Raw genomic sequence first — 26,147 nt, 5'->3', positions numbered from 1 at the left:
TGGTGGATGGGATGTATGACAGCTTGTATAGTCCAAAAGGCTAACAAAATCGTAAGTCGATGATTTTTGGGGTCTGCTTCCAAACTGTCTGGGGTCTAGGTTGGGTTTTTATGTCTTCCTTCATCCAGGTGGCAGCAAAGGTCACAGGAATGTTTGATAGTTGTGGTGTCAGGGATATAGGCAGTAGCTGGTTGGCTGTCTTGGGGATGAGCACGAATGTGGCTTCTTTCCACTGGAAGAGGGATTCACCTCAATAGAATTCTGTTTTGAGGATGTCACTGATGGGTTGATTCAACTCGCAGGCAAATTCTCATAGGATCTGCTGTTGCACATCAGGGACACAGTTTGTCCTCCAAGGGTTGGATTTCTGGGAGAGGCTGCAGGGAATGTAAAACAGCAGGGATGGCTGTTGTGTCCAGGGAGGTTAGTGATTGGCTGACCTGAGAGAACCAGTTGTTAATTTCATTTGTTATTCCTAATTTGTTGTTTTGATCAATCATGGCTAGGAATATGCATTTTCAGAGGGGCCTTGATTTCAGCCAGAAGAGGCTGGTGGGAGGAGCTATAGGAGTCCGGGCTCATTGTAATGGTTTGGAATAAACGGAACGGAGTCAAACATGGTTTCCATATGCTTGATGTGTTTGACTCCATTCCATATATTCTGTTCCAGCCATTACAATGAGCCTATCCTCCTATAGCTCCTCCTACCAGTCTCCTCTGCTGTCATCCAGGGTCTGTCAGTAGGGTGCATTTTCACAGTTTGGACAGGGAGGTGGTCATTACACACAGCAGTCCATGTTATAGAAGGCAGCAGTCTTGGATGTAGCATCATGGGCATTGTATACTTCTTGCCAGGAGTGGGTTGTGATCAACTCTCCAAAACTGTCCAGGTTAGATTGTCGGATAGGGCGATGCTCTCACTTCTGGTTTGTTGGGCTTTTGGAGGTCATAGGACTGCCTGATGTTCACTGAGGCCAATGGCTGGTAGGATGGATGGTTTATGGTAAAGCTGGTTCATGTCTGTAATGATTAGGTCCAGTATTGCATCACCTCTGATACCTTCAATGCCTCTGGTCCCCAAAACCTCAGTGAACTGCTCAGCCCCAAACCGTCTTCACGGCCACTTCAGTCGAATGATCAAAGACTACTTGCAGTCCCAAAGACACGCTTAAAAACAATGGCTGACTGAGCATTCTGTCGTCCTCCGGCTCTGGATCAAGCCCCACCACCCCCACCTCTGCATGCCCCAGACCACAACTGCCTTTTGCCTTTAAATCTAAGCTCAATATGATCTATGTTGTGATGCCTGTTGTTGGTCATATACATTAGTTTAGTGTTCTGTTGTTTTGTCCCTTTCGTCTGCTTTATTATTTACTGTACCTTTTATAGTACTAAACCACTTTGTTTTTTTTTATTTTAATGGTTGCTCTCAATGTAAAGAGCTTTGTGATTTACATCTGTAAATGAAAAGCTCTCTACAAATTAAATTTATTATCCTGCACAACTTGGGTAAACCTATTTCCTTGACAGTGTTTGTGTCAAATCTATTGAAGTGTCCCAGTATGGCAAGACCACAGTTAGGATACCCATGCCTTGAGGGTATGATCTTTGTGCCTATTTGTCACTCATCATTATTCACAATTCATTCATGATTATCTGTAATCATGGTGGCATCCACATTAATGTAGAAGTGTTCAGAAACATATTATATTCTTATTTATTTAAAAAAAGTGACTCCAGTGACACAATATATTATTTACCATTCACACCTCTTCTTTTCATATCCATACTGTCTATATCCCCCATTCACATAGATACACTACCGTTCAAAAGTTTGGAGCCACTTAGAAATGTCCTTGTTTTTGAAAGAAAAGCAATTTTTTTGTCCATTAAAATAACATCAAATTGATCAGAAATACAGTGCAGACATTGTTGTAAATGACTATTGTAGCTGGATATGGCCTCTTTCGTACTGTTTCCCCAGGCCAGGTACGGTGGTGGTGTTCAATGAGGGTCGTGCGGCCTGGCTTCTCGGAGAACACCGCCGTGTTCCGATCGACAAGCTCCCGGACCTCTTGCTTCTGGGCTGGATCAAAGTCCTTGTTGCTCGGGACCACCACTGGTACCGTTGGCATCCTGGGTCCCGACCATAACACGGCCAATGCTGTCCTTTCGTGCACCTTCTTCAACAGGTTCATGTGGTAAATCTGTTGAGGTTTCCATCTTCCCGGTTGCCGTATGCGGTAATTGACTGGGCCCAGCTTCTTGATCACCTCGTATGGCCTGTGTTGTGTTGCCAGGAACTTACTTTTGGCCGTGGGGATTAAGACCAACACCCTATCTCGCACCTGGAATTCTCAGGGCTGGGCTCCCAGATTGTAGACCTGGGCTTTGGCGCGTTGGGCCTTCTCCTTATGTTCCCTCACGACTGGCCATACATCTGTCATCCGCTCCCTCATCGTCTCCACGTGCTCTACCACGCTGCGTAATGAGGTCGGTTGGGCTGCCCACACCTCCTTGGCGAGGTCCAATAGGCCACGTGGCCTCCTACCATAGAGGAGTTCGAAAGGGGAAAACCCCGTGGAGGACTGGGGTACTTCTCGGATTGAGAACATTAGGTGGGGTAGTAGCTGGTCCCAGTTCTTCCCGTCCTGCTCGATGACCTTACGCAGCATTTGCTTGAACATTTTATTGAAGCGCTCGACGAGCCCATCCGTCTGAGGTTGAAAAATGGAGGTCCAGATCTGCTTGATCTGCAGGAGGGCACTCAACTCTTTCATTAGGCGGGACATAATCTCCGTACCTTGGTCTGTCTGGATCTCGTTCGGGATGCCCACCTGGCTAAAGAGGTGGAACAGCTCCCGGGAGATTCCTTTGGATACCGCCACCTGTAGGGGAATGAACTCGGGATACTGGGTGGCATAGTCTACTATTACGAGGATGTACCTGTGTCCTCGTGCTGTTTTTACCAGGGGTCCCACTATGTCCATGGCGATGCGTACAATGGGCACCCCGATGATCGGTAGGGGGACCAGTGGGTTTCGGAAGTGGGCCTTTGGGGCAGTCATTTGACACTCCGGGCAGGTGCGACAGTAGTCTTCCACGGCCCTCCTCATCCCGGGCCAGTGGAACCGGGCGGCGACCCGTTCCCGGTCTTCTCCATTCCCAGGTGCGCCCCCAACAGGTGGGTGTGGGCCAGCTGAAGAACGGTTCCCACGTACCATCGGGGCATCAACAGTACCTCTCCAAGTTCCCCCTGTTACAAAAGGTTATTCTTGATCTGGAAATGGGGGTATCGCCAGTCACTCACCCCCGGAAGTAGCTGTCCATCGACCGCTATCACTTGGGCTGCGGCGGCTTTCAAGTTAGGATCTTCCCACTGGGCTGTCCCGAATTGTCCTCTCAGTTGGCCCTCCGCGGGTATCTCGACTGGCCCCTCAAAATTGGGGAGGGGGAGGCTGGGCTCTTCCTCCCATGGTTCCCCAGGGGGGTCGGGTTCTGGCACCCCCTCCGACTCCGGACCTGTAGAAATAGGTTGGTCAACCGTTTGCTTCCGGGCCACACAGACGATGGGTTATTCTCGTTCTCGTCTTCGGCCGGCTCGTACCTTCTTCCTCAGCTCGTGCACACACAGGGCCGCGAACAGCGGACAATCTTGTCCCACTAGGAGAGGTACCGGCAACTCTGGTACTGCACCCACCATCATCTGGCAGCTCCCTTGTGGCGTCACGATATTGGCCCATACGGATGGATACCGCTTTGTGTCCCCGTGAACACAGGAAATGGACATCTCCCTACCACGTTCGGTCCCCTAGTTCAGCAGGCTCGTGGTTCCGAGGGTAACCATACTTCCGGAGTCCAATAGAGCTTCTGTGTCATGTCCGTCAACCTTCACCGGGACCATGGCTGCAGTTGATTCGTGGTGTGCCCAACAGGAGGTGACATAGTTCACTGCGTGACCCACCTCGCCTCCGGGACTTGCTGATGGTCTCGACTTCTCTCGAGCCGTACAATTCCAGGTAATGTGTCCCTGGGCGCCACACTCAAAACACCTTCGTTGGTCCCCATCTACCTGGGTTTGTCGGTGGCGGGTCGGCCCTACCCCAGCCATCTCTCCAGGGGTGTGCTGTCCTTTGGCCCTGTCGACTGTCGGTTCTGGGTCCACAGCAGTGGGGCTGTCCTTCCGAGTCCTCACACGGGGGTCGCCGACTCGGCCCGGCTCCCACTCAGCATGGCCTGAGTGTTCTGATGCGTCTCCACTGCATTCAGGAGGCCCTCCAAGGTCTGGAGCACGCATAGACTCGCTGCCCTCTTCATGTCGTGTGGTAGTACCCGTACGAAGCGATCCAGGACCATTTTGTCTGGAAAAGGCAGATTTTCTATGGAATATCTACATAGGTAGTTCTGCCAGACCAGGGGGTTTGGTCAAGACATTTACACAGATCAGACACGGACAGAGTAGGATTAGCTCGGTTTCAAGGGTGTTTATTTAAATTATAAATCAAAAAGAAAAGTATAGGTCTCCCCATGAGACCCTCCCCGGGATACCGTCTTCTGGGCTCCGGGTCTTGCTGTATCCTGTCGGGATCAAAACTGCACTCACTCCTGTTACCTCTCTAACCGTCCCCAACTATACGGGAGTTCTTTCTTCTCCCACTCTCCCTGTGTGCTGCCTTTCTGGCAGCTTTATGGGCCTTGCACAGCTGGTGAGCAAACAGCCCTTGATTTACTCACCAACTCCCAATCAGCTTCAATTAGTCCTGGCCAGAGAACCTATCGAGACCTGGCACGTCCAGCAGATGGAGACATCGCCTCGTGATGTATACACCATCTGTTACCAGGCCTCGACGGGTCTCCCCCTGGTGGCTGACCTGCTGTACGTCACACAGCCCCCCCTTAGCTCTATCAGGGAGGGGACTGTCATCAGTGAAACGTATGTCTCCTTTCTCGATAGGGCATCCGCGTTTCCATGCTTCTTCCCTGACCTGTGCACAACAGAACAAGAGCAGTGTTGAAGGGACAAGAACCACCTGGTGACCCGATCATTTGTGTCCTTTCCCCTGGCCATCCAGACCAGGGGAGCATGGTCTCGGACCAGGGTGAAGTGGGTAGCTAACAGGTAAGTCTTGAGAGTGTCTAGCACCCACTTCACCGCTAGACACTCTTTCTCAACAATAGAGTAGTTTTTTTCTCTCTGTATCAGCTTTCGGCTGATGTACATGATGGGGTGCTCCTCTCCATCGTGTATCTGGGACAGAACAGCACCTAGTTCCGTATCACATGCATCTGTCTGGACCACCATCGGCACCTGGAAATCGGCGTTATGAGAATCGGATGGGAGCACAGTGCTTCCTTCAGATGGCTGAACGCCACTTGTGTCTCGTCCGTCCATCTCACTGTTTTCGGGAGGCGGGCTCTGGTTAGATCGGTGAGGGGGGAAACTATAGGCGCAAATTTGGGGATAAACCGGCTATAGTATCCGGCCAGTCCCAGGAAGGACTTGACCTGTGTCTTGGAGCGTGGAACGTGCCAGTCATGTACCGCGTGAACCTTCCAATCCTGGGGCTTGACGTTCCCCCGTCCGATCAAATACCCCAGGTACTCCACCCCCTCGAAACCTAGTTTGCATTTTGTGGGGTTCCACAGCCAGGTGCTCTTCCCAACCCTGGCTGTGGATGATGATATCATCCAGATATGCCGCTGCGTACTGCTGGTGGGGTCAAAGCACTCTGTTCATCAGTCTCTGGAAGGTGGGCGGGGCTCCATGGCGACCGAACGGGAGCACCCGGTACTGATACAAACCGTCAGGTGTCGAGAAAGCCGCCTTCTCCCGGGAGGAGGCTGGCAACGGTACCTGCCAATATCCTTTGGTCAGGTCAAGAATGCTGATGTACCGGGCCTTTCCCAATCGGTCGATGAGCTCGTCCACCCTTGGCATGGGGTAGGCTTTGAATAAGCTTATTTCGTTCACACCCCGGAAATCATTACAGAAACGGAGACTACCGTCCGGTTTGGGCACCAACACGATGGGGTTGCACCATGCACTGTGAGACTGTTCAACGACCCCAATCCTCAGCATAGCCTCCACTTCTTGTTTCACGGCCTTCCTTCGGGCCTCCGGAATCCGATATGGCCTCTTTCGTACTGTTTCCCCAGGCCAGGTACGGTGGTGGTGTTCAATGAGGGTCGTGCGGCCTGGCTTCTCGGAGAACACCGCCGTGTTCCGATCGACAAGCTCCCGGACCTCTTGCTTCTGGGCTGGATCAAAGTCCTTGTTGCTCGGGACCACCACTGGTACCGTTGGCATCCTGGGTCCCGACCATAACACGGCCAATGCTGTCCTTTCGTGCACCTTCTTCAACAGGTTCATGTGGTAAATCTGTTGAGGTTTCCATCTTCCCGGTTGCCGTATGCGGTAATTGACTGGGCCCAGCTTCTTGATCACCTCGTATGGCCTGTGTTGTGTTGCCAGGAACTTACTTTTGGCCGTGGGGATTAAGACCAACACCCTATCTCGCACCTGGAATTCTCAGGGCTGGGCTCCCAGATTGTAGACCTGGGCTTTGGCGCGTTGGGCCTTCTCCTTATGTTCCCTCACGACTGGCCATACATCTGTCATCCGCTCCCTCATCGTCTCCACGTGCTCTACCACGCTGCGTAATGAGGTCGGTTGGGCTGCCCACACCTCCTTGGCGAGGTCCAATAGGCCACGTGGCCTCCTACCATAGAGGAGTTCGAAAGGGGAAAACCCCGTGGAGGACTGGGGTACTTCTCGGATTGAGAACATTAGGTGGGGTAGTAGCTGGTCCCAGTTCTTCCCGTCCTGCTCGATGACCTTACGCAGCATTTGCTTGAACATTTTATTGAAGCGCTCGACGAGCCCATCCGTCTGAGGTTGAAAAATGGAGGTCCAGATCTGCTTGATCTGCAGGAGGGCACTCAACTCTTTCATTAGGCGGGACATAATCTCCGTACCTTGGTCTGTCTGGATCTCGTTCGGGATGCCCACCTGGCTAAAGAGGTGGAACAGCTCCCGGGAGATTCCTTTGGATACCGCCACCTGTAGGGGAATGAACTCGGGATACTGGGTGGCATAGTCTACTATTACGAGGATGTACCTGTGTCCTCGTGCTGTTTTTACCAGGGGTCCCACTATGTCCATGGCGATGCGTACAATGGGCACCCCGATGATCGGTAGGGGACCAGTGGGTTTCGGAAGTGGGCCTTTGGGGCAGTCATTTGACACTCCGGGCAGGTGCCACAGTAGTCTTCCACGGCCCTCCTCATCCCGGGCCAGTGGAACCGGGCGGCGACCCGTTCCCGGTCTTCTCCATTCCCAGGTGCGCCCCCAACAGGTGGGTGTGGGCCAGCTGAAGAACGGTTCCCACGTACCATCGGGGCATCAACAGTACCTCTCCAAGTTCCCCCTGTTGGCGCGACACCTGATACAAAAGGTTATTCTTGATCTGGAAATGGGGGTATCGCCAGTCACTCACCCCCGGAAGTAGCTGTCCATCGACCGCTATCACTTGGGCTGCGGCGGCTTTCAAGTTAGGATCTTCCCACTGGGCCGTCCCGAATTGTCCTCTCAGTTGGCCCTCCGCGGGTATCTCGACTGGCCCCTCAAAATTGGGGAGGGGGAGGCTGGGCTCTTCCTCCCATGGTTCCCCAGGGGGGTCGGGTTCTGGCACCCCCTCCGACTCCGGACCTGTAGAAATAGGTTGGTCAACCGTTTGCTTCCGGGCCACACAGACGATGGGTTATTCTCGTTCTCGCCTTCGGCCGGCTCGTACCTTCTTCCTCAGCTCGTGCACACACAGGGCCGCGAACAGCGGACAATCTTGTCCCACTAGGAGAGGTACCGGCAACTCTGGTACTGCACCCACCATCATCTGGCAGCTCCCTTGTGGCGTCACGATATTGGCCCATACGGATGGATACCGCTTTGTGTCCCCGTGAACACAGGAAATGGACATCTCCCTACCACGTTCGGTCCCCTAGTTCAGCAGGCTCGTGGTTCCGAGGGTAACCATACTTCCGGAGTCCAATAGAGCTTCTGTGTCATGTCCGTCAACCTTCACCGGGACCATGGCTGCAGTTGATTCGTGGTGTGCCCAACAGGAGGTGACATAGTTCACTGCGTGACCCACCTCGCCTCCGGGACTTGCTGATGGTATCGACTTCTCTCGAGCCGTACAATTCCAGGTAATGTGTCCCTGGGCGCCACACTCAAAACACCTTCGTTGGTCCCCATCTACCTGGGTTTGTCGGTGGCGGGTCGGCCCTACCCCAGCCATCTCTCCAGGGGTGTGCTGTCCTTTGGCCCTGTCGACTGTCGGTTCTGGGTCCACAGCAGTGGGGCTGTCCTTCCGAGTCCTCACACGGGGGTCGCCGACTCGGCCCGGCTCCCACTCAGCATGGCCTGAGTGTTCTGATGCGTCTCCACTGCATTCAGGAGGCCCTCCAAGGTCTGGAGCACGCATAGACTCGCTGCCCTCTTCATGTCGTGTGGTAGTACCCGTACGAAGCGATCCAGGACCATTTTGTTTAGGATGGAGAGGGTGGATATGTTGGTTAGGAGCCACGCCCTGGTGACGCGCAGTAGGTCGCTCCTCTGGGCTCGGGGGGGATGCGTCAGTTACGAACCTCCAGTCGTGGAACCGTTGAGCCAGGCTGTACCCATAGCGGCTGAGTATCTCTCGTTTGAGTCCGTCGTAGTTAGCCGCCTGTTCGTCTTTCAGGTCTTCAGGTCTTTCCAGAGAGGAACGGGGCCAGCAGACTTGCCCACCTCGGCCTTGGCCATCCTTCCCGTAGCGCTGTCCGTTCAAACGTACAGAGGTATGTTTCGATGTCATCGTCTTCTGTTAGCTTGATTAAATACGGGTTGGGAGGTGATTCAGGAGACGCTCCTCCTTGTAGCTTCCTGATTTCCTCAACGAGGCGGACGTTTTGTAGTCACTGTTCCTCCAGTGTTTCTTCCTGAACCGCCTATTGTGCTTGTTGGGCCCGGGCAAACTGAGCTATCAACTCGTCCATGCTGATGCTGTGTAAACGTCAACCTTGATCTGACCACGTTATCAGGGTGCCCGCATTATCCACCACTTGTGGCAGACCAGGGGGTTTGGTCAAGACATCTACACACATCAGACACGAACAGAGTAGGATTAGCTCGGTTTCAAGGGTGTTTATTTAAATAATACATCAAAAAGAAAAGGATAGGTCTCCCCCATGAGACCCTCCCCGGGATACCGTCTTCTGGGCTACGGGTCTTGCTGTATCCTGTCAGGATCAAAACTCCACTCACTTCTGTTACCTCTCTAACCGTCCCCAACTATACGGGAGTCCTTTATTCCCCCTCTCTCCCTTTGTGCTGCCATTCTGGCAGCTTTATGGGCCTTGCACAGCTAGTGAGCAAACAGCCCTTGATTACTCACCAACTCCCAATCAGCCCTGGCCAGAGAACCTGTCGAGACCTGGCACGTCCAGCAGATGGAGCCATCACCTCGTGATGTATACATCGTCTGTTACCAGGCCTCGACGAGTCTCCCCCTGGTGGCTGACCTGCTGAACGCCACAGCGTACAGAGGCCCAATATCAGCAACCATCACTCCTGTGTTCCAATGGCCCATTGTATTAGCTAATCCAAGTTTATCATTTAAAAATAACTTATTGATCATTAGAAAACCCTTTTGCAATTATGTTAGCCCAGCTGAAAACTGTTGTGCTGATTAAAGAAGAAGAAGTGCCTAGTTTGAGAAACAGATGCCTCACAAGTCCTCAGCTTGCAGCTTCACTAAATAGTACACGCAAAACACCAGTCTCAACGTCAACATTGAAGAGGCGACTCTGGGATGCTGGCCTTCTAGGCAGAGTTCCTCTGTCCAGTGTCTGTGTTCTTTTGCCCATCTTAATATTTTATTTTTATTGGGCAGTCTGAGATATGTCTTTTTCTTTGCAACTCTGCCTAGAAGGCCAGCATCCCGGAGTCACCTCTTCACTGTTGATGTTGAGACTGGTGTTTTGCGGGTACTATTTAATGAAGCTGCCAGTTGATTACTTGTGAGGCATCTGTTTCTCAAACTAGACACTCTGATGTACTTGTCTTGCTCAGTTGTGCACCGGGGCCTCCCACTCCTCTTTCTATTCTGGTTAGAGCCAGTTTGCGCTGTTCAGTGAAGGGAGTAGTACACAGCGTTGTACGAGATCTTCAGTTTCTTGGCAATTTCTCGCATAGAATAGCCTTCATTTCTCAGAAAAAGAATAGACTGACGAGTTTCAGAAGAAAGTAATTTGTTTCTAGCCATTTTGAGCCTGTAATCGAAACAAATGCTGATGCTCCAGATACTAGTCTAAAGAAGACCAGGTTTATTGCTTCTTTAATCAGCACACCAGTTTTCAGCTGTGCTAACATAATTGCAAGAGGATTTTCTAATGATCAATTAGCCTTTTAAAATGATCAACTTGGATTAGCTAACACAACGTGCCATTGGAACACAGGAGTGATGGTTGCTGGTAATGGGTCTCTGTACGCCTATGTAGATATTCCATTAAAAATCTGCTGTTTACAGCCACAATTGTCATTTACAACATTACCAATGTCTACACTGTATTTCTGATTAATTTGATGCTATTTTAAATGGACACAAAATTGCTTTTCTTTCAAAAACAATTACATTTCTATGTGACCCCAAACATTTCTATGTGACCCCAAACTTTTGAACGATGGTGTATATATTTATTTTCCGGACTCTGAAAACTGCTCTGATGTCTTAATTCATTTTATTTTGCTTTCTGATTATGTGCGTATTGTTATTGTATTGCTTGATATTGCTGCACTGTTTCACTGCACCTGCAATAACATCTGGTGAACTGTGTAGGTGACCAATAAACTTTCATTTGACTTCTATTGGGCACAACATCATCTGAAACACAACGAAAAGAAATGGCAACAAGTTTGTAGTCACAAGCTTGATGTAGTTATTGCGTGCTAGGAATATGGGATTAAAATACCACATGTTTGAGTACTTCAATACTCATATAAGTGAATGTCTAAATACTGTATGACACCTTCAAATGGGAGGACTAGATATATAAAGTGCTTTCCTTTCTAAACAGTAAAACAGATATGTATGAAAATACCCTCTAACAAAAGGTGACACTGTACTGTCGCCTCATGAAACATTTAGCTTCAGTCTAAATAAATACATAGAGGCGTGTATGTAATATCACATGTTCAAAGGTTAATAGATCATATGCTTGGTTATATGGATGGACGGTCAGTCAATAGACTACCTTGAAATGTTGCAGCAGACAAATAAGGAAATGGGGGAAAAAATGAGTGTACAAAGTCTCATGTTCCTAGAACAGAAAAGTTAATACTGTGTACTGCATATATTAAGATCTTTTTCCATCAGTTCAGGAATGCTTTGTAATTGGACAGTATTATTGAGTAATCACCTCTGATAAAAAAATATATAAATCAACAAGTACTGTACATGTATGTTGCTGCAAATGTGCATTGTCATCAGAGCTGAAATTGTGGTGTGTTGATGCTTTATAGGGTCTGTTTATGAGCTGTCGGGAAACGAGGTGTGCCTATCCACGGGGGACCTGGTGAAGGTCATCGACATCGAGCTCCGGTCTGTCAGCTGTGAGGACATCAACAACAATGAGAAGTTTCAGCTGCCCCTCAACCATGCAGGTGAGGCTTATGGTTATCAACAAATGCACTTAGCCAGGGCTAGAAATAGAAAAACCTCTGGTCCACCAAGCAAATATGATCGACTCTACCAAGAATAGCAGTTCTAGTAATTCTATGTAAGTGAACCCCCCAATTCTTTATTAACCATGGTAATATGTTTAATCAATTCTAATAAAGTCCCTTGATCAATGCTGTGTTATTCATGGGCTCATTGCGGACTCTCCCTCTCAGATCTGTTCAAGCTGGTTCCAGAGGAGATGCCATACAACACAGTGGAGGAGATGGTGAGTCTGAGGCCTGTAGGCCTGGACACCTGCTTTCCCTTCACCTTCACCAGCCGATGTGAGCTGACTTTTGAGAATTTCACCCTCGGTGCCGGGATGGCCGTGACCATGCTGTACATCGAGCAGCAAGACGGGGGTGAGGAGAGCTGCGTCCGCTGTCAACTCAGAGGCCAGCAGGGGGCGTTGGCTGAAGTGCTTGTCCCCTTCTCCTGCCGTGGGGAGTTCTATGAGTGTGAGAGTGACCAGACCTACACCCTCCAGGAGATCATATCCTCGCCCCACCTCTGTAGCCGGCGCTTTCGCTTCAGCAAGAAGACCAAGCACGGGGGATCACTAGTCTTTAGCCCCATATACCAGGTCCAGGCCATCATGCACTGTGAGTAGAACCTGGCTCTGAGTCAACCAACGGCATACTTCCTTAGCTAATGAAAAAACACTGAGATATCATGTTATAATCTAGAAGTGAGAGATGTGTTGGCTGAGGAGCACATCATTAAAGCTATTGGCAAGCTGTAGCCTGCATTTCTTTTTCACAAATCATTGCACTACAGGATTGTACATTTTGAACATACAGCTTAGTTTTTGTGTTCTGCTCATCATCAAATGGAGTACTTTACTGTGTGGGTCTACACCCTTCAACATAATTTCTCAAATTTTCTCACAGTGAGGAAGAACATAGTCAAGTTCCCCTCCAGCTTGGAGGTGGATGTAGTCGACGTGACGACGCAATCCCAAGACTTCACATTTGTGACCCCACTCACTCTGCCCGAGGTATTTGCCCAGCCAGATGAGGCCTTCCCCACCACGGCTGAAATACTGGAGCACCATGAGGGCCAGCCTCTGTTCCGCTGTACCTGGCTGGCTGAACTACACAAAGGCCATCATCTAGTCCTTCACAAGCGTGGTTCCACAGCCATGGTTCTGGTTTCGGGTATCAAGGGGCGCAATTCCCGCCAGTACTTCCTAGTGTCGCAGCGCTACGGGGGACTCCTGAGACGGAGGCCGCGGGAGTTTGAGTCAGTGTACGAGCTGTACGCCGCCTCGACCCGGGTACTGTTTCTCAAGGTCAGGGTGACGCAGCACAGTGAGGAGCTGGATGAGGAGGGTTTTCTGGCGCTCAGTGTGGGCGAGCAGCTGGAGGTGCTGCGCTGCGAGAAGGTGAAGCTGCCCGGTGGAAGAACTAGCCAGGAGAAGAATAACCAGACCATGGAGGTCCTTGTATGTAGACGTCTCCAAGAAGTGGACAATGACGAGGAGGAGGATGAAGAGGAGGAGAGCGAGGTGGTCCACTTGCCCCTGTGCATGCAGAGCCACTTTGTGGAGAAGCTCCCGGACAACAAGAAGTACAGCCTGATGGACTTGTGCAAGGCCTTCGCTCTGCCGTTGGACGTTAAGGTGGCGAGCCGTGACGCAGAGCTGGAGACAGATCCTCTGGTGGGGTTCTCATCCCTGAGGCTGGAGGCTACTACTATACAGCCCATGATACAGGCCAGCCTTCCAGGGAATCCAGAGAGGTGCTTTGAGATACCCACTCACTGGCTTAACATGTCTTTGTCCTTTACTAATGACCCCTTGCCTTTGGCCCAAGAATATCACCTGGAGACAGTTACAGAGGTGACAGACTCATTCTATTGCGAATTTCGAAAGCTCACCGCATCAGATGAGCCCCCACCACCACGTCCACCAAAGCCATCGTCAAGATCAAAGCCATCGTCAGGCTCAAAGTCTTCAAAGGCAACCCCTTCATCCTCACAACCAGACACCCCCTGCCATCCACCCAAAAGTGGCACCCTTTCCCTGTTGAGTGGTCTAAGTCTTGATAGCAAAAAGACTCACAGGCCCCCTGCTCCTCTGCCTCCGGTAAGCTCTTCTTTTCAGACCTTATGTACTTTCTAGGCAAGATATAGCGCTGCTCATCTCCTGTTGTCACTCCTGTCTTGCTGGACTTGTTTACTGTCCTACCTACTGTCTTGCATCCCATGTATTGCCCTTGTACTCTGCCTTGGAGCCCCCACATTCCTTGTCTTAGCTGTGAAATTGTCTCGTTTTTTTTGTGTCACTGTACTGTCTCTATGTCTGCTGTTTCTGTTTTAACTTTTTTTAAAAGTATCTGTAAAGTGTTGTTACATACGCCTCTTGGAGGGAACGCCATACCCCGCTACATCTCTTCTCCCCGTGGAGTGAAAAAAGTATGTGATCGTAGGTGTGGGGAAGGGTGACAGAAGCAGAGAAAAATACAGTTTACAGGGAATTTATTACTCCTACACACGGTAAGGTGAGGAAAAGGGTCTGGATGGAACCAAAGCAAAGAAAGTAAAAGTTAGTCCCCTCTTCTACCTTACCTGCCTTCCCACTACTTACCTAACCTTTAGCACCACCTGGCGCGCTAACCAAAATACAGGGGGTGGTCCGCCCAGGTCTTACCTAGTGTGCATAGACAGATTCAATACTACGGGTTATGTATGCCCGCAGGCCTCTTGCCTAAACACTCCCAAGGTGCGTTGCCCTCCCCCAGGGACAATTACTATTACTAATACTTAGTGAACAATTTCAAAAATCAAAAACACTAAATCCTATTGGCATACATACCTCGGAAGGAGCGGCTACAAAATAATATCCACAAAACTTTTACTGACTGCCACTACAATCAACATAGAACATAAAAAGCTCTCTTCTAACAAAGGAACACTTAATTTTATCAAGGTGGAGAAGGAGTTGGTAATTTCAGAGACAGCTGTATCCCCTGATGAGAGGGAGGGGTCAGAGCTCAAATCTGCGATGGGGTCGACCAATCAGCTGCTTAGAATCCAGGAAGCTATTTCCTGAAATACACACACACAAACCCACAACAACACAGAACCTGGGGAAATGTGTGTTATGTGTTGAGATATTGTGAAATACACTTTAAATAAGTAGAATAAGTTGTGACTTCATTTGACTAGGACTAGAATGCTGCCTTATATAATAGGGTCTTGGGTTGTTCAATCAATGTCTTATATAACATGTTACTGTAGTCTCATCAGTTATCATGTAAAGATGTTATTTGATTATGCAGACACCTCGCCCCATGCAAGTATGTGGTTCCTGTTTTTTCAACATAGCATGTACACCTCCTAATATAACGGTAGTTTCATTTTTCCTGTTGTCGTGAAGGCTATCATGGATGCCCCTCCGCTGAATCCAAGAAAGCCTATGACCGGTGTCAAGTCAGGAAAGGCTCAGCCAAACACTTACGTCACGTCTATAAGTCACAAGCCCAACAATAAAGGTACAGTATATCCTACATTAGAAATTACTTGTGAGCTATGACATCAGGGAAGTAAAAGTCAACGCCAAAAACTGTCCCATTCATCGTTCTGCATTTGGTGTAGCTTTTTATAAAACATTTTACTGTTATCTGTAGTTTTATTCTTTGTTTAGATAAATGTTTTTGCGCTGGGTGACCACTTCACACAAAACCTAGATTATACGGTAAACCTAAAATGAACTTGTCTTTCAACAGCACCGAAATATGAAGTGCAAGCAGATGAGTGCAGCGACCATGCTTATGAGCAAGTGGACGACATGTTGAAAACGGCACAGGACAGTTTTTTACTTTACTGAACCAGCCAGAGGAACTACTATTAAAAAGGCCAACTATTCAAGTAACCAAGTCTCATTGCATAAAATAGACTAGACTATGGGGTGCAAGACAACTGAATGTCAAAACTATGCAGACTGATAGCCAGCCACTGTAAATGTGAATACTTTGAGATGAGACTATGCATGCAAAAACAGGATACATGTCTTATTGTACCAAGACTTTGTTACTTGGTTTTCATTTTCTCTACGTTGCTGCAATCACAAGCAACACTTGCCAACCGATTATCAGAAATGCTTATGATAATAGCCCATTGGTGTTTAAGGTCCAGTTACAAAATACACTGCTACATTATGAAATGTAACTAAATTTCCCCCCTAATTTTAAAACTCAATGATGCTAGTCTGGCAGTGTCAGTGACCTTCCTGTTAAAAGAGTGGAGGTCAATATCAGAAAGCCGGAGTGATAACAGTGGGGATCTTCATTCGCAATACAAAGCTTTACTGGTGCATATGTATCATTGCTTTGGTTATCAATACTGTATGATCTTATATCTCTGAATTCTAAGGTTACACACATTGTAAGAGATACTTTATATAGTCAATTGGGAAGTAATAGTAATATCTGGGGATCAAATATCCGGAGAACATTTTTCTGAAAATATATGTTTACTAGAGACAAAAACAAAACAGAGACATAAAAAAATCTGAATAGGAATTGCATTCTGTTCACCATTTTTAAATGACAACTACCAATACCAATGATTCAGGAACTAGTCAGTCACAGATTGCATTCACTGTGAGAAAAACCATTGGCCTGTGGTGCACCCACCCTTACTGTAATATAATTAACAGAACGGAAGTTGAAACAGGATGTGTCCGTCTAACCAAGAAGGCCTAATTTCACAGAAACCCTCAGGATTATATAGACATCCCATGATGTTACTCAGTATGAATCGTGGTTCCATGAATGACTACTGGTTCTATTTTCAGAGTGTTGAGATCTTAAAATTCTAAGAGGGTTTTGGGCGTTATTCTTATATACACAATCGTCCGCTCATAGCGCACACTGTGTTGAGAATGGTCCCAAGTCTATGATCTGTGATCTATGTTCTTAGTGCTAACAGGGAATGGAGAGATGCTTTAGTCGTCATTGTCCGTAGACTTGAAGTGATCCTCGTCGATGGTGGAGAAGATGTGTCCTTCGTTGCTGAGGAACTCCACTGCTTGCCTATGATTAGACAAAAGACAGTAAGACTGGTGCCAATGCAGAATGCTTAATTATGCAGTCTACTCTGTTATGCCTCGCACATGAGAGTGCACTGGGCCACATTCAGTAGGCAAATGTTGAACATTGCAGACAGAAATGCAATGAAAAGAGCTGATATTACTTATTCTACATCCCAGAAAAGCATACTTGTTCTATAAAATATTTGTATCTTAACGCTGACCACTGTTGTGGTCAAACAGGACACATTCAAGCATATCAAGAACTTCAGAGCCTGATTTGAGGACAGAGGGAAGGGAATGTCTTACTTGATGACAGCCAAGCTCATGCCTCTGAGACTCTGCTGCAAGTTCTGTGTGCTGATACCCTGTGCGTCTGGACAGCTCCTTATCAAGCTCAGCACCTTATGAGAGGACATGAGAATAACAAACATTCATATAGAATATTGTGCCAATCAGAACAACTTCAAGACTTCCCAATTGTTCTGTCAGTCCTATAGATGGCAGTATGGTATGTTTGGTAAGGCATTTTCAATAAATAGAAAAACTGTTGAGACCCAATAAATGTTCTAATCATCTAGTGTGCTGGATTTTTTAAAATAAAAGTACACTTTTTCTCTCCATTCACCTGGTAACAGGTAAGGTGTGCTGGTTTACTTTCTAAATTGGTATGGTAGGTGAGTTTAGGCTACCTATTGTTTATCCTACCAACTATTTAGAGTTTCCAGCACTTTTCTTCAGTCCATTACAGACTCACCTGGTTCTGGCTTGGACTCAGGCCGTTAGTGGACATGTCGTTAGCACCCGAGTATCCACCTCCCATGTTGCCACCCATTCCCGGCCGTGACATGGGCACCATGCTAGTGTTCATTCCCCCTCCTCCGCCCATCTAAAAATGGAACCAAAACTGTGTGTGAGTGGTGCCACACAGGAATAGACTCAAAACAAAACTTCATGTGATTGTGGCATTACTGAGCTTGAACGGCCTTATTCAAAGCTAAGTTTAATGATTCATTCATCTCCATTTAAATATGTGGCAGTTGGGCCAAGGCCAACTCGTATAACAGTAGTCACAGAGTGGACAGTTGCGAAATAGTCAGATATTCAGGCATAGTGGTGCTTTTCAGGGCCTACCACACTACATTTTTTTACCAGACAAAATATCCCCCCAGCCTATAATTACATCAACAAAACACGGGCCTCCCGGGTGGCGCAGTGGTTAAGGGTGCTGTACTGCAGCGCCAGCTGTGCCATCAGAGTCCCTGGGTTTGCGCCCAGGGTCTGTCGCAACCGGCCGCGACCGAGAGGTCCGTGGGGCGACGCACAATTGGCCTAGCGTCGTCCGGGTTAGGGAGGGCTTGGTCGGTAGGGATGTCCTTGTCTCATCGCGCACCAGCGACTCCTGTGGCGGGCCGGGCGCAGTGCGCGCTAACCAAGGTTGCCAGGTGCACGGTGTACCCTCCGACACATTGGTGCGGCTGGCACCCGAGTAGGGTTAGATGCGCGCAGTGGTAGGTAGCAGTACGGCTGGTTGGGTTGTGTATCGGAGGACGCATGACTTTCAACCTTCGTCTCTCCCGAGCCCGTACGGGAGTTGTAGCGATGAGACAAGATAGTAGCTACTACAACAATTGGATACCACGAAATTGGGGAGAAAAAGGGGGTAAAATTCAACAAACAAAAAAAAACACAAAAAAGATGAGCATGCTTTGTAATGTTGCTAAAATGAAAAATGTATTACTAGTAAGAAGTAATGTGGTATATTGTTTAATTTTATATTTTTTGTGACCTGAGTGTTAACCAAAATATCACAGATGTTCACCTGGCCCTTTAAGGGCAATAGGTTACCGTGGTAAAGCGATGCGAGAGTCATGTGTCTGAGATTCAGTCTGACTAATTGCAGAATTGTCTACTCTGCCCTAATAGTTGAAACTCAAACATTGAAAAACAATCTAGCTTGCAAACAAAACAAAGTAAATTGCCAAGAAACTCGAGGACAAAGTCTCACATAAATAAACTTCCGATTCAAGTAAATTAGACAAATGTTTATACCTGTGCACAGCGCTTCTAAAAAACAATTTTTCACTTAGCTCTTCATGGACGTACAGCCCCTAGACAGGCAGTGTTGCAGCTCAAGGTGGGATAGGCTATAGGATTTGTAGTTCTTTAACTTTGTGCGATTAATTTACCAGCTATGAAACAAAATGGCAGAAATACTTTAAAAACAGCTACTGCTTCATTTATTTTGCTATAAATGTGATCATACTTGACTTTTTATTAACAAATGCGAGTGAAACGCTCAAAGTGTGGAGCCCTGACCACCTGCCAACGTGGCTGGTGAAATAGGCATCTTAGCTACCAATGCCAAAATCTACCCACATTTGGCAGGTGGCGGTTGTTTTTTTAGGCCCTGGTACTCTTTGTCATGTGTGAAGGAAGTTCTCACCATAATAGTCTGTGGTTTGCTGAGCAGCATGTGTGCCTGCACCACCTCCAGCATGTGGGAGGTGATCTCGTTCATGTCCTGAAGGGGCCGGACGTTGAACGCCACCACGGACCTGTGGTTCTATTGAAGACAGGAAGTTACACACAAACACCCACAGTTCTATATATATATGTGTGTGTGAGGATTTTGTGTCTGCATCACTTTACATCTTTATTACTTGACAGGAAGTTATGTTTAGAGAGGAGGAAACTCCACCCAAATTGGGGCAAATATAAATATATAAGGCCTTTGCTGTTGTTCTGGGATTGATTTGCACTTTTTGCACCAAAGTACGTTCATCTCTAAGAGACAGAATGTGTCTCCTTCCTGAGCGGTATGACGGCTGCGGGGTCCCATGGTGTTTATACTTGCGTACTATTGTTTGTACAGATGAACGTGGTACATTCAGGCGTTTGGAAATTGCTTCCAAGGATGAACCAGACTTGTGGAGGTCTACAATTTATTTTCTGAGGTCTTGGCTGATTTCTTTTGATTTTCCCATGATGTCAAGCAAAGAGGCACTGAATTTGAAGGTAGGCCTTGAAATACATCCACAGGTACACCTCCAATTGACTCAAATTATGTAAATTAGCCTATCAGAAGCTTCTAAAGCCATGACATCATTTTCTGGAATTTTCCAAGCTTGTTAAAGGCACAGTCAACTTAGTGTATGTAAACCTCTGACCCACTGGAATTGTGATACAGTGAATTATAAGTGAAATAATCTGTCTGTAAACAATTGTTGGTTAAATTACATGTGTCATGCACAAAGTAGATGTCCTAACCGACTTGCCAAAACTATAGTTTATTAACTTCTCTATGGTAGGGGGCAGCATTCGGAATTTTGGATGAAAAGTGTTCCCAAATTAAACTGCCTGCTACTCAAGCCCAGAAGACAGGATATGCATATAATTAGTAGATTTGGATAGAAAATACTCTAAAGTTTCCAAAACTGTTAAAAGAATGTCTGTGAGTATAATAGAACTGATATGGCAGGCGAAAACCCGAGGAAAATCCAACCAGGAAGGACTATTATTTTTGAAAGGTTGTTTTTCCATTGAAAGCCTATCCACCATACAAAGACTTAGGACCCAGTTCACGAGCTCTGTGCCTTCCTCTACATGTGGCCTGTCTTTAGGCATTGCTTCAGGCTTTTACTCTGAAAAATTAGGAAGATACAGCACTTTCAAATCAGTGGCCAGTTTCCATTAATCAGCCATGCGTCTGATCGTAAATGCGCCTTTCTTGTTTCTCCTTTCCTATTGACGAAGCTTTTGTCCGGTTTAAATATTATTGATTATTTATGACAAAAACAAGCAGAGGATTGATTTTAAACATTGTTTGGCATGTTTCTAACTTTTATTGTAATTTAAAAAAAACTTTTAGTCTGGAATTAGTGCACGCGCTTTCTGCATTCGGATTACTGGACAAAACGCACAAACAAAAAATGAGGTTTTTGGTCATAAAGAGGGACATTATCGAACAAAACAAACATTTACTGTCTAACATGGAGACCTGGGAGTGCCACCAGATGAAGATCATCAAAGGTAAGTGATTAATTTTAATGCTATTTCTGACACCTCTCCTTGTTTGGAAAATGGCTCTATGGGTTTCTGTGGCTAGGAGCTGACCTAACATAATCGCAAAGTGCTTTCGCCGTAAAGCAGTTTTGAAATCTGGCTCAGCGGTTGCATTAAGGAGAATTTGATCTATAATTCCATGCTTAACACTTGTATCGTTTATCAATGTTTATGATGAGTATTTCTGTTATTTGATGTGGCTCTCTAGACTTTCACCGGATGTTTGTTTGAGACAATGCATTTCTGACCATAACGCACCAATGTAAACAGATTTTTGGATATAAATATGAACTTTATCAAACAAAACATACATGTATTGTGTAACATGAAGTCCTATGAGTGCCATCTGATGAAGATCATCAGGTTAGTAATTCATTTTCTCTCTATTTCTGCTTTTTGTGACTCCTCTCTATGGCTGGAAAAATGGCTGTGTTTTTCTGTGACTAGGTACTGACATAATCGTTTGGTGTGCTTTCGCAGTAAAGCCTTCTTGAAATCGGACACTGTGGTTGGATTTACAAGAAGTTGATCTTTAAAATGGTGGATAATACATGCATGTTTGAGGAAATTTAATTATGGGATTTTGAATTTGAATTTGGTTTTGAATTTGTCGCCCTGCAATTTCACTGGCTGTTGTCGAGGTGGGACGCTAGCGAGAGGTTAACAAGAAATTTGTGGAGTGGTTGAAAAACAAGTTTAATGACTCCAACCTAAATGTATTTGTCTTATGCAGCTGTATGACCCAATGGGTAAATAAACTTGGTTTAAGCTTTACTAATCGTCCGCGAGTTGGCGCTGTGAGCAGGGTCCGTCACGATTTACTGTTGAACTAGAGATTCTGAATCAGTGAACAGGAGCCAGCACCAGATACAACGTAGGCACAGTTCCTCCACCTGTTATCACTAATTCTGAAATCTTGGGGAGGTGAGAGTCATAGGCTGAACCAATTATAGGATACGGATCTAGAAAGCCTGAGCTTATTCAGTAGTCCCATTGTATTACGACCGGTCGTAGCTTTATGGTATAGGGTAAGTCCCGGAAGGTAAGCCGGAGCAGGTTGGTACTAGAGGTCGACCGATTAAAATCGGAATGGCCGATTAATTAGGGCCGATTTCAAGTTTTCATAACAATCGGAAATCTGTATTTTTGGACACCGATTTGGCAGATGTTTTTTTTTTACACCTCTATTTAATCTTTATTTAACTAGGCAAGTCAGTTAAAGAACACATTCTTATTTTCAATGACGGCCTAGGAACGGTGGGTTAAATGCCTCGTTCAGGGGCAGAACGACAGATTTTCACCTTGTCAGCTCAGGGGATCCAAACTTGCAACCTTACAGTTAACTAGTCCAACGCAATAACGACCTGCCTCTTGTTGCACTCCACAAGGAGACTGCCTGTTACGCAAATGCAGTAAGCCAAGATAAGTTTAATGCTAGCTAGCAACTTATCTTATAAAAAACAATCAATCATAATCACTAGTTAACTACACATGGTTGATGATATTCCCAGATATTATCTAGCGTGTCATGCGTTACATATAATCTGACTGAGCATACAAGTATCTAAGTATCTGACTGAGCGGTGGTTGGCAGAAGCAGGCGCGTAAACATTCATTCAAACAGCACTTTCGTGCGTTTTGCCAGCAGCTCCTCGTTGTGCGTCAAGCATTGCGCTGTTTATTACTTCAAGCATATCAACTCCCGAGATGAGGCTGGTGTAACCGAAGTGAAATGGCTGGCTAGTTAGCGCGCGCTAATAACGTTTCAAACGTCACTCGCTCACTCTGAGCCTTGGAGTGGTTGTTTCCCTTGCTCTGCATGGGCAACGTTGCTTCGAGGGTGGCTGTTGTCGTTGTGTTGCTGGTTCGAGCCCAGGGAGCTTTTAATTTACGTGTCAAATTAAAAGCTTCAAATAGTGTTATTTGACATGCAAAGACCCAAACTGCGTTCCATAGTATGTCGTGAAGCTATTACTGTGTAACTCTGGTAGGGCAACATCTGATAAATAGCGCACGTGGTAGTGTGTACAGGTGTTCGACCAGTCGCGAAAGCCAACATCACTCACGACAGAGCACAGTTGACTGTCAAGGGCAAGGAATTCCATTCTCTTAGCGTTAATGAATTTCGTCTGAGTTGTCTCGCTGAAATGTTCTTACTCTTTCAAATGACAGCTCGACCCACACAGCAGACATTGCTAGGTTAGGTTAGGAATGCTGTGTTGCATGTGTCGTGCAACATTTTACGTGGCGCCATTACGTCATCTACCTGTGTTCTATATGTATGCACGTCAGCATTGACATCGGTTTTGCACATTGGCGTTAAACTAGACATTGGGCCGATACCAATGCTGGCATTTTTAGCTAATATCAGCCGATTCCGATATGTTCACCGTTATATCGTGCATCCCTACTAGAAACCTTATCTTTAAGTGTCCTATGAGAGGGAGGTTATTAGAGAACACTACATGACAGCTCGAGTCAACGATGAAAGGGTTTTTGTTTTACCATGTCATCAGAATTTTAATGTAAATCGCATCAATACATATAGATGTTGCATCCAGCAGATTTAGTCTACATAAGAACATGACAGAGATAAATGCAATTTATGTTGGCTAGGTGGCTAAGGCTATCCAACACTGCAACTCTTCCAAGTCAAGGTGAGCTTTCTGTTTTATTAATTTATCGCCACACGGGCCTGCCAGTGTAAATGCTAAACTGACTGCTGTACACTGTACTGTGTGATTGTACACAGGGATTGATTGTGGCTTTAATAGTTCTACTTTGTTGACTATGACGTTAGCTAATATGGTGACAACGATGTAGGCTGTGTAGCAGTTGTAGTATGAAGGTTTGGCTTGAGGAGATTGTTGCACCTGGTCATCAAAGTGATGATGCTGTATGTGGCTGCTATGAAAGTGAACCGTGTGTGTGAGTGACCAGCGGTACATTCACTCCGCCAATTCTGTTAGAAAATGTTTCTTAAACGGAAGCAAACGGAACTAAACGGGGATGACCTACCCAAATTTGTCCTATAGAAACTTGTTTTAGTTGCAAAACAGAACATTTTATAACTGTTTGGACAAATGATTACACACCAGATCAGCTAGATGCAGGCAAGAGTGTGCAAGGCAGTATTTAATGTGTCACGGTCTCACCTTGATTACTCCAATTTCTCTCAACCTGTGTGCCTACACTATAAACATAAATTTGTAGGTTAGGTTGTAGCAACCTCATGGGTATAGGGCAAATATGCGTATTATGCAGTAGCCTAAACCTATCGTGATACATTGAGCTGGGTGAATAGAATACGAATGACAGTCATCCAAAATTCTGTAATAGAAATATGGCCAGCCTCATAAAAATATGACTCGTACACCCTAATCTTAAACGGCACCAATCGCCACTGGCATGGGTGGTTTACATTTGTGAATCAAAATGCCAAAGAGACAACTCCCTGCCCTAGATGCATATAAAATAAAACATCTCAGGTTACACATAGCTCTCCATTGTTTGAAAACCATGTGGTCAGGGCTGTGATATGACCTATAGATAAAGGTATGTAGTTGTATGGGAATGATGACCTCACCTGGAAGGAGCGCAAATTGCCAGAGACCTTGACGTAAGTGCCTGGGGGGATGACAGTGCTGTCTACACTGGGATCCTATGAGTGAGGAGAGACAGCAGAGCAGAACCATAGGAGGGCAGAACTATAGGTGAGCAGATTAGCAGTTGAACTCCCATTTGAGTGTAGCATGATGTCACAAAATATCTGTTAATTTAACATTTAGAAATGATACTGCAAGTGTTGACTGTACTGTATATCCTTGCTGTTCCTAGTACTTAGCAGCCTCAGTTGCCCTGATGAGGATTACCTCTGTATCTACCCACTGCTTCACATCCATAGGGGCCCCTGTCATGTCATCAACTTTGTACTGGATATTGGTCATGGATTTGTCAGTGGTTCTGATGATGCCCACAATTGTAACCTAGCACACAAAAAGAGAATACTGTAATGTGATACCAAGGCACTCCTCACACATTTTATTTGTACATGGAAGATTACAATTCTGAACAGTCTATGAGTCACTGTATCACAACGCACCACCATCCTCATATTTACAGATGTAATTTGGGTTACCTGGGCAACCTCTACCTCTCCCACTTTGAAGACATCCTCTGCTTGGGCAGCAGACATGAGCTGGGACACTGTGCAGGGGACAATCTGTTGGGCACGTTGTCTCTGTAAACATACATACATAGTAAGTCTGAGTAATTCACATTGAGCCAACTTTATCCTACAACAAAAAATACAACAATGGCAGACAATAGTGCATGGGGATGTTTACTGTCTGTCTAGCTATTATTTAACTGTTGCCCATAGGTTATGCTACTAATATTACGATGACAGACCTTTTCACTAACTGTGTAATATATGGAGTTGGTGAGTGACAAATACAGACCCCTTTCTTCTCTCCTCCCTGGGAGGCAGCAGGTGATGCGAATCCTCCCGGGGACTGAGTGTATCCACCTCCCATGTTTGATTCACCGTATGATCCCCCTACATGAAATGGCAGTGTTTTTTAAATTTAACTAGGCAAGTCAGTTAGGAACAAATTATCATTTACAATTACGGCCTACACCGGCCAAACCCAGACGACGCTGGGCCAATTGGGAGTCCCATAATGCTGCGCACAATCACTGCCGGTTGTGACAATGAGACAACTGCAGCAATAATCCACTCTCTGACTAAATGTAAACAAGCTTGCATTACTAGCTAACGACGTTAGGTAGCTTATTGATGGAGACTACACACAACGTTAACTAGCGAGCCACATAAGTTAACGTTAGTTAGCTGACAAAAGCACTACAGTAACTAGTTAAGGTCAACGTTACCTAGCTAACGTTTGCTACTGTTGTTTCTCGTTACTGTACGACAAAAAGCTCGGTGCCTTGTGGTTTACAGAAGAAATACAGCCAAGTCAGCTAAGGTAGCTAGCTAGGCACCCGAACTTTGCACAACAAAACAGAGAGCTGGCTACAGTAACTAGCTAGCAAGCTAACGTTATTTACAACAACTAGGCAGCGCTTTTGAGCTATTGTTGACAGCCATAGAAAACATTGCTACAAAGACAAACTCACCTTGGTTCCACATGGTGCCGTTAGTTTACGTTATAGGATAAAATAATGTTTAAACAGGTGGCAAGACAATTCCCTCCCCTGTACAATTCCGCGCGTTGACAGTATAGAACGCATGCGCCCTACAGAAATGCCGCGAAATCCATTGTCCAATA

At 46.5% G+C, this 26,147-nt stretch overlaps 2 protein-coding genes across 2 annotated transcripts in view; one reads left to right on the top strand and one right to left on the bottom strand.

Moving 5' to 3' along the window:
• Positions 1–17,412, top strand: part of LOC112246530 (protein THEMIS2-like) — a 20,692-nt gene extending 3,280 nt beyond the window's left edge. Inside the window, exons 2-6 of the mRNA XM_024414907.2 lie at positions 11,561–11,701; positions 11,933–12,361; positions 12,650–13,845; positions 15,139–15,253; positions 15,488–17,412. Coding sequence (XP_024270675.1) covers positions 11,561–11,701; positions 11,933–12,361; positions 12,650–13,845; positions 15,139–15,253; positions 15,488–15,588 — 1,982 coding nt within the window. The 3' untranslated portion in view covers positions 15,589–17,412. The remainder of the gene's footprint in view (positions 1–11,560; positions 11,702–11,932; positions 12,362–12,649; positions 13,846–15,138; positions 15,254–15,487) is intronic.
• Positions 16,042–26,147, bottom strand: rpa2 (replication protein A2). The gene is made up of 9 exons (XM_024414908.2): positions 25,996–26,147; positions 25,317–25,414; positions 24,995–25,096; positions 24,729–24,842; positions 24,443–24,517; positions 19,238–19,357; positions 17,549–17,680; positions 17,101–17,195; positions 16,042–16,795 (listed from the first exon to the last, which is right to left on the bottom strand). Exons 1-9 carry the CDS (start codon positions 26,006–26,008, stop codon positions 16,708–16,710), a joined length of 837 nt encoding a protein of 278 aa, XP_024270676.1. The 5' UTR covers positions 26,009–26,147; the 3' UTR covers positions 16,042–16,707.

This window comes from Oncorhynchus tshawytscha, linkage group LG03 (genome assembly GCF_018296145.1).
Source record: "Oncorhynchus tshawytscha isolate Ot180627B linkage group LG03, Otsh_v2.0, whole genome shotgun sequence".
NCBI lineage: Eukaryota > Metazoa > Chordata > Actinopteri > Salmoniformes > Salmonidae > Oncorhynchus > Oncorhynchus tshawytscha.
Note: the sequence above shows the minus strand (reverse complement) of the source record. Positions and strands in the feature narration are given on the sequence as shown.

Bases quoted from the DNA above. Each gene is read 5' to 3' on its own strand.
- rpa2 (XM_024414908.2), bottom strand. The intron at 24,843-24,994 runs GTAACCCAAATT...TTTGTGTGCTAG, and splicing joins GAGAGGTAGAGGTTGCCCAG to GTTACAATTGTGGGCATCAT. The intron at 16,796-17,100 runs GTAAGACATTCC...GTCTAATCATAG, and splicing joins ATGAGCTTGGCTGTCATCAA to GCAAGCAGTGGAGTTCCTCA.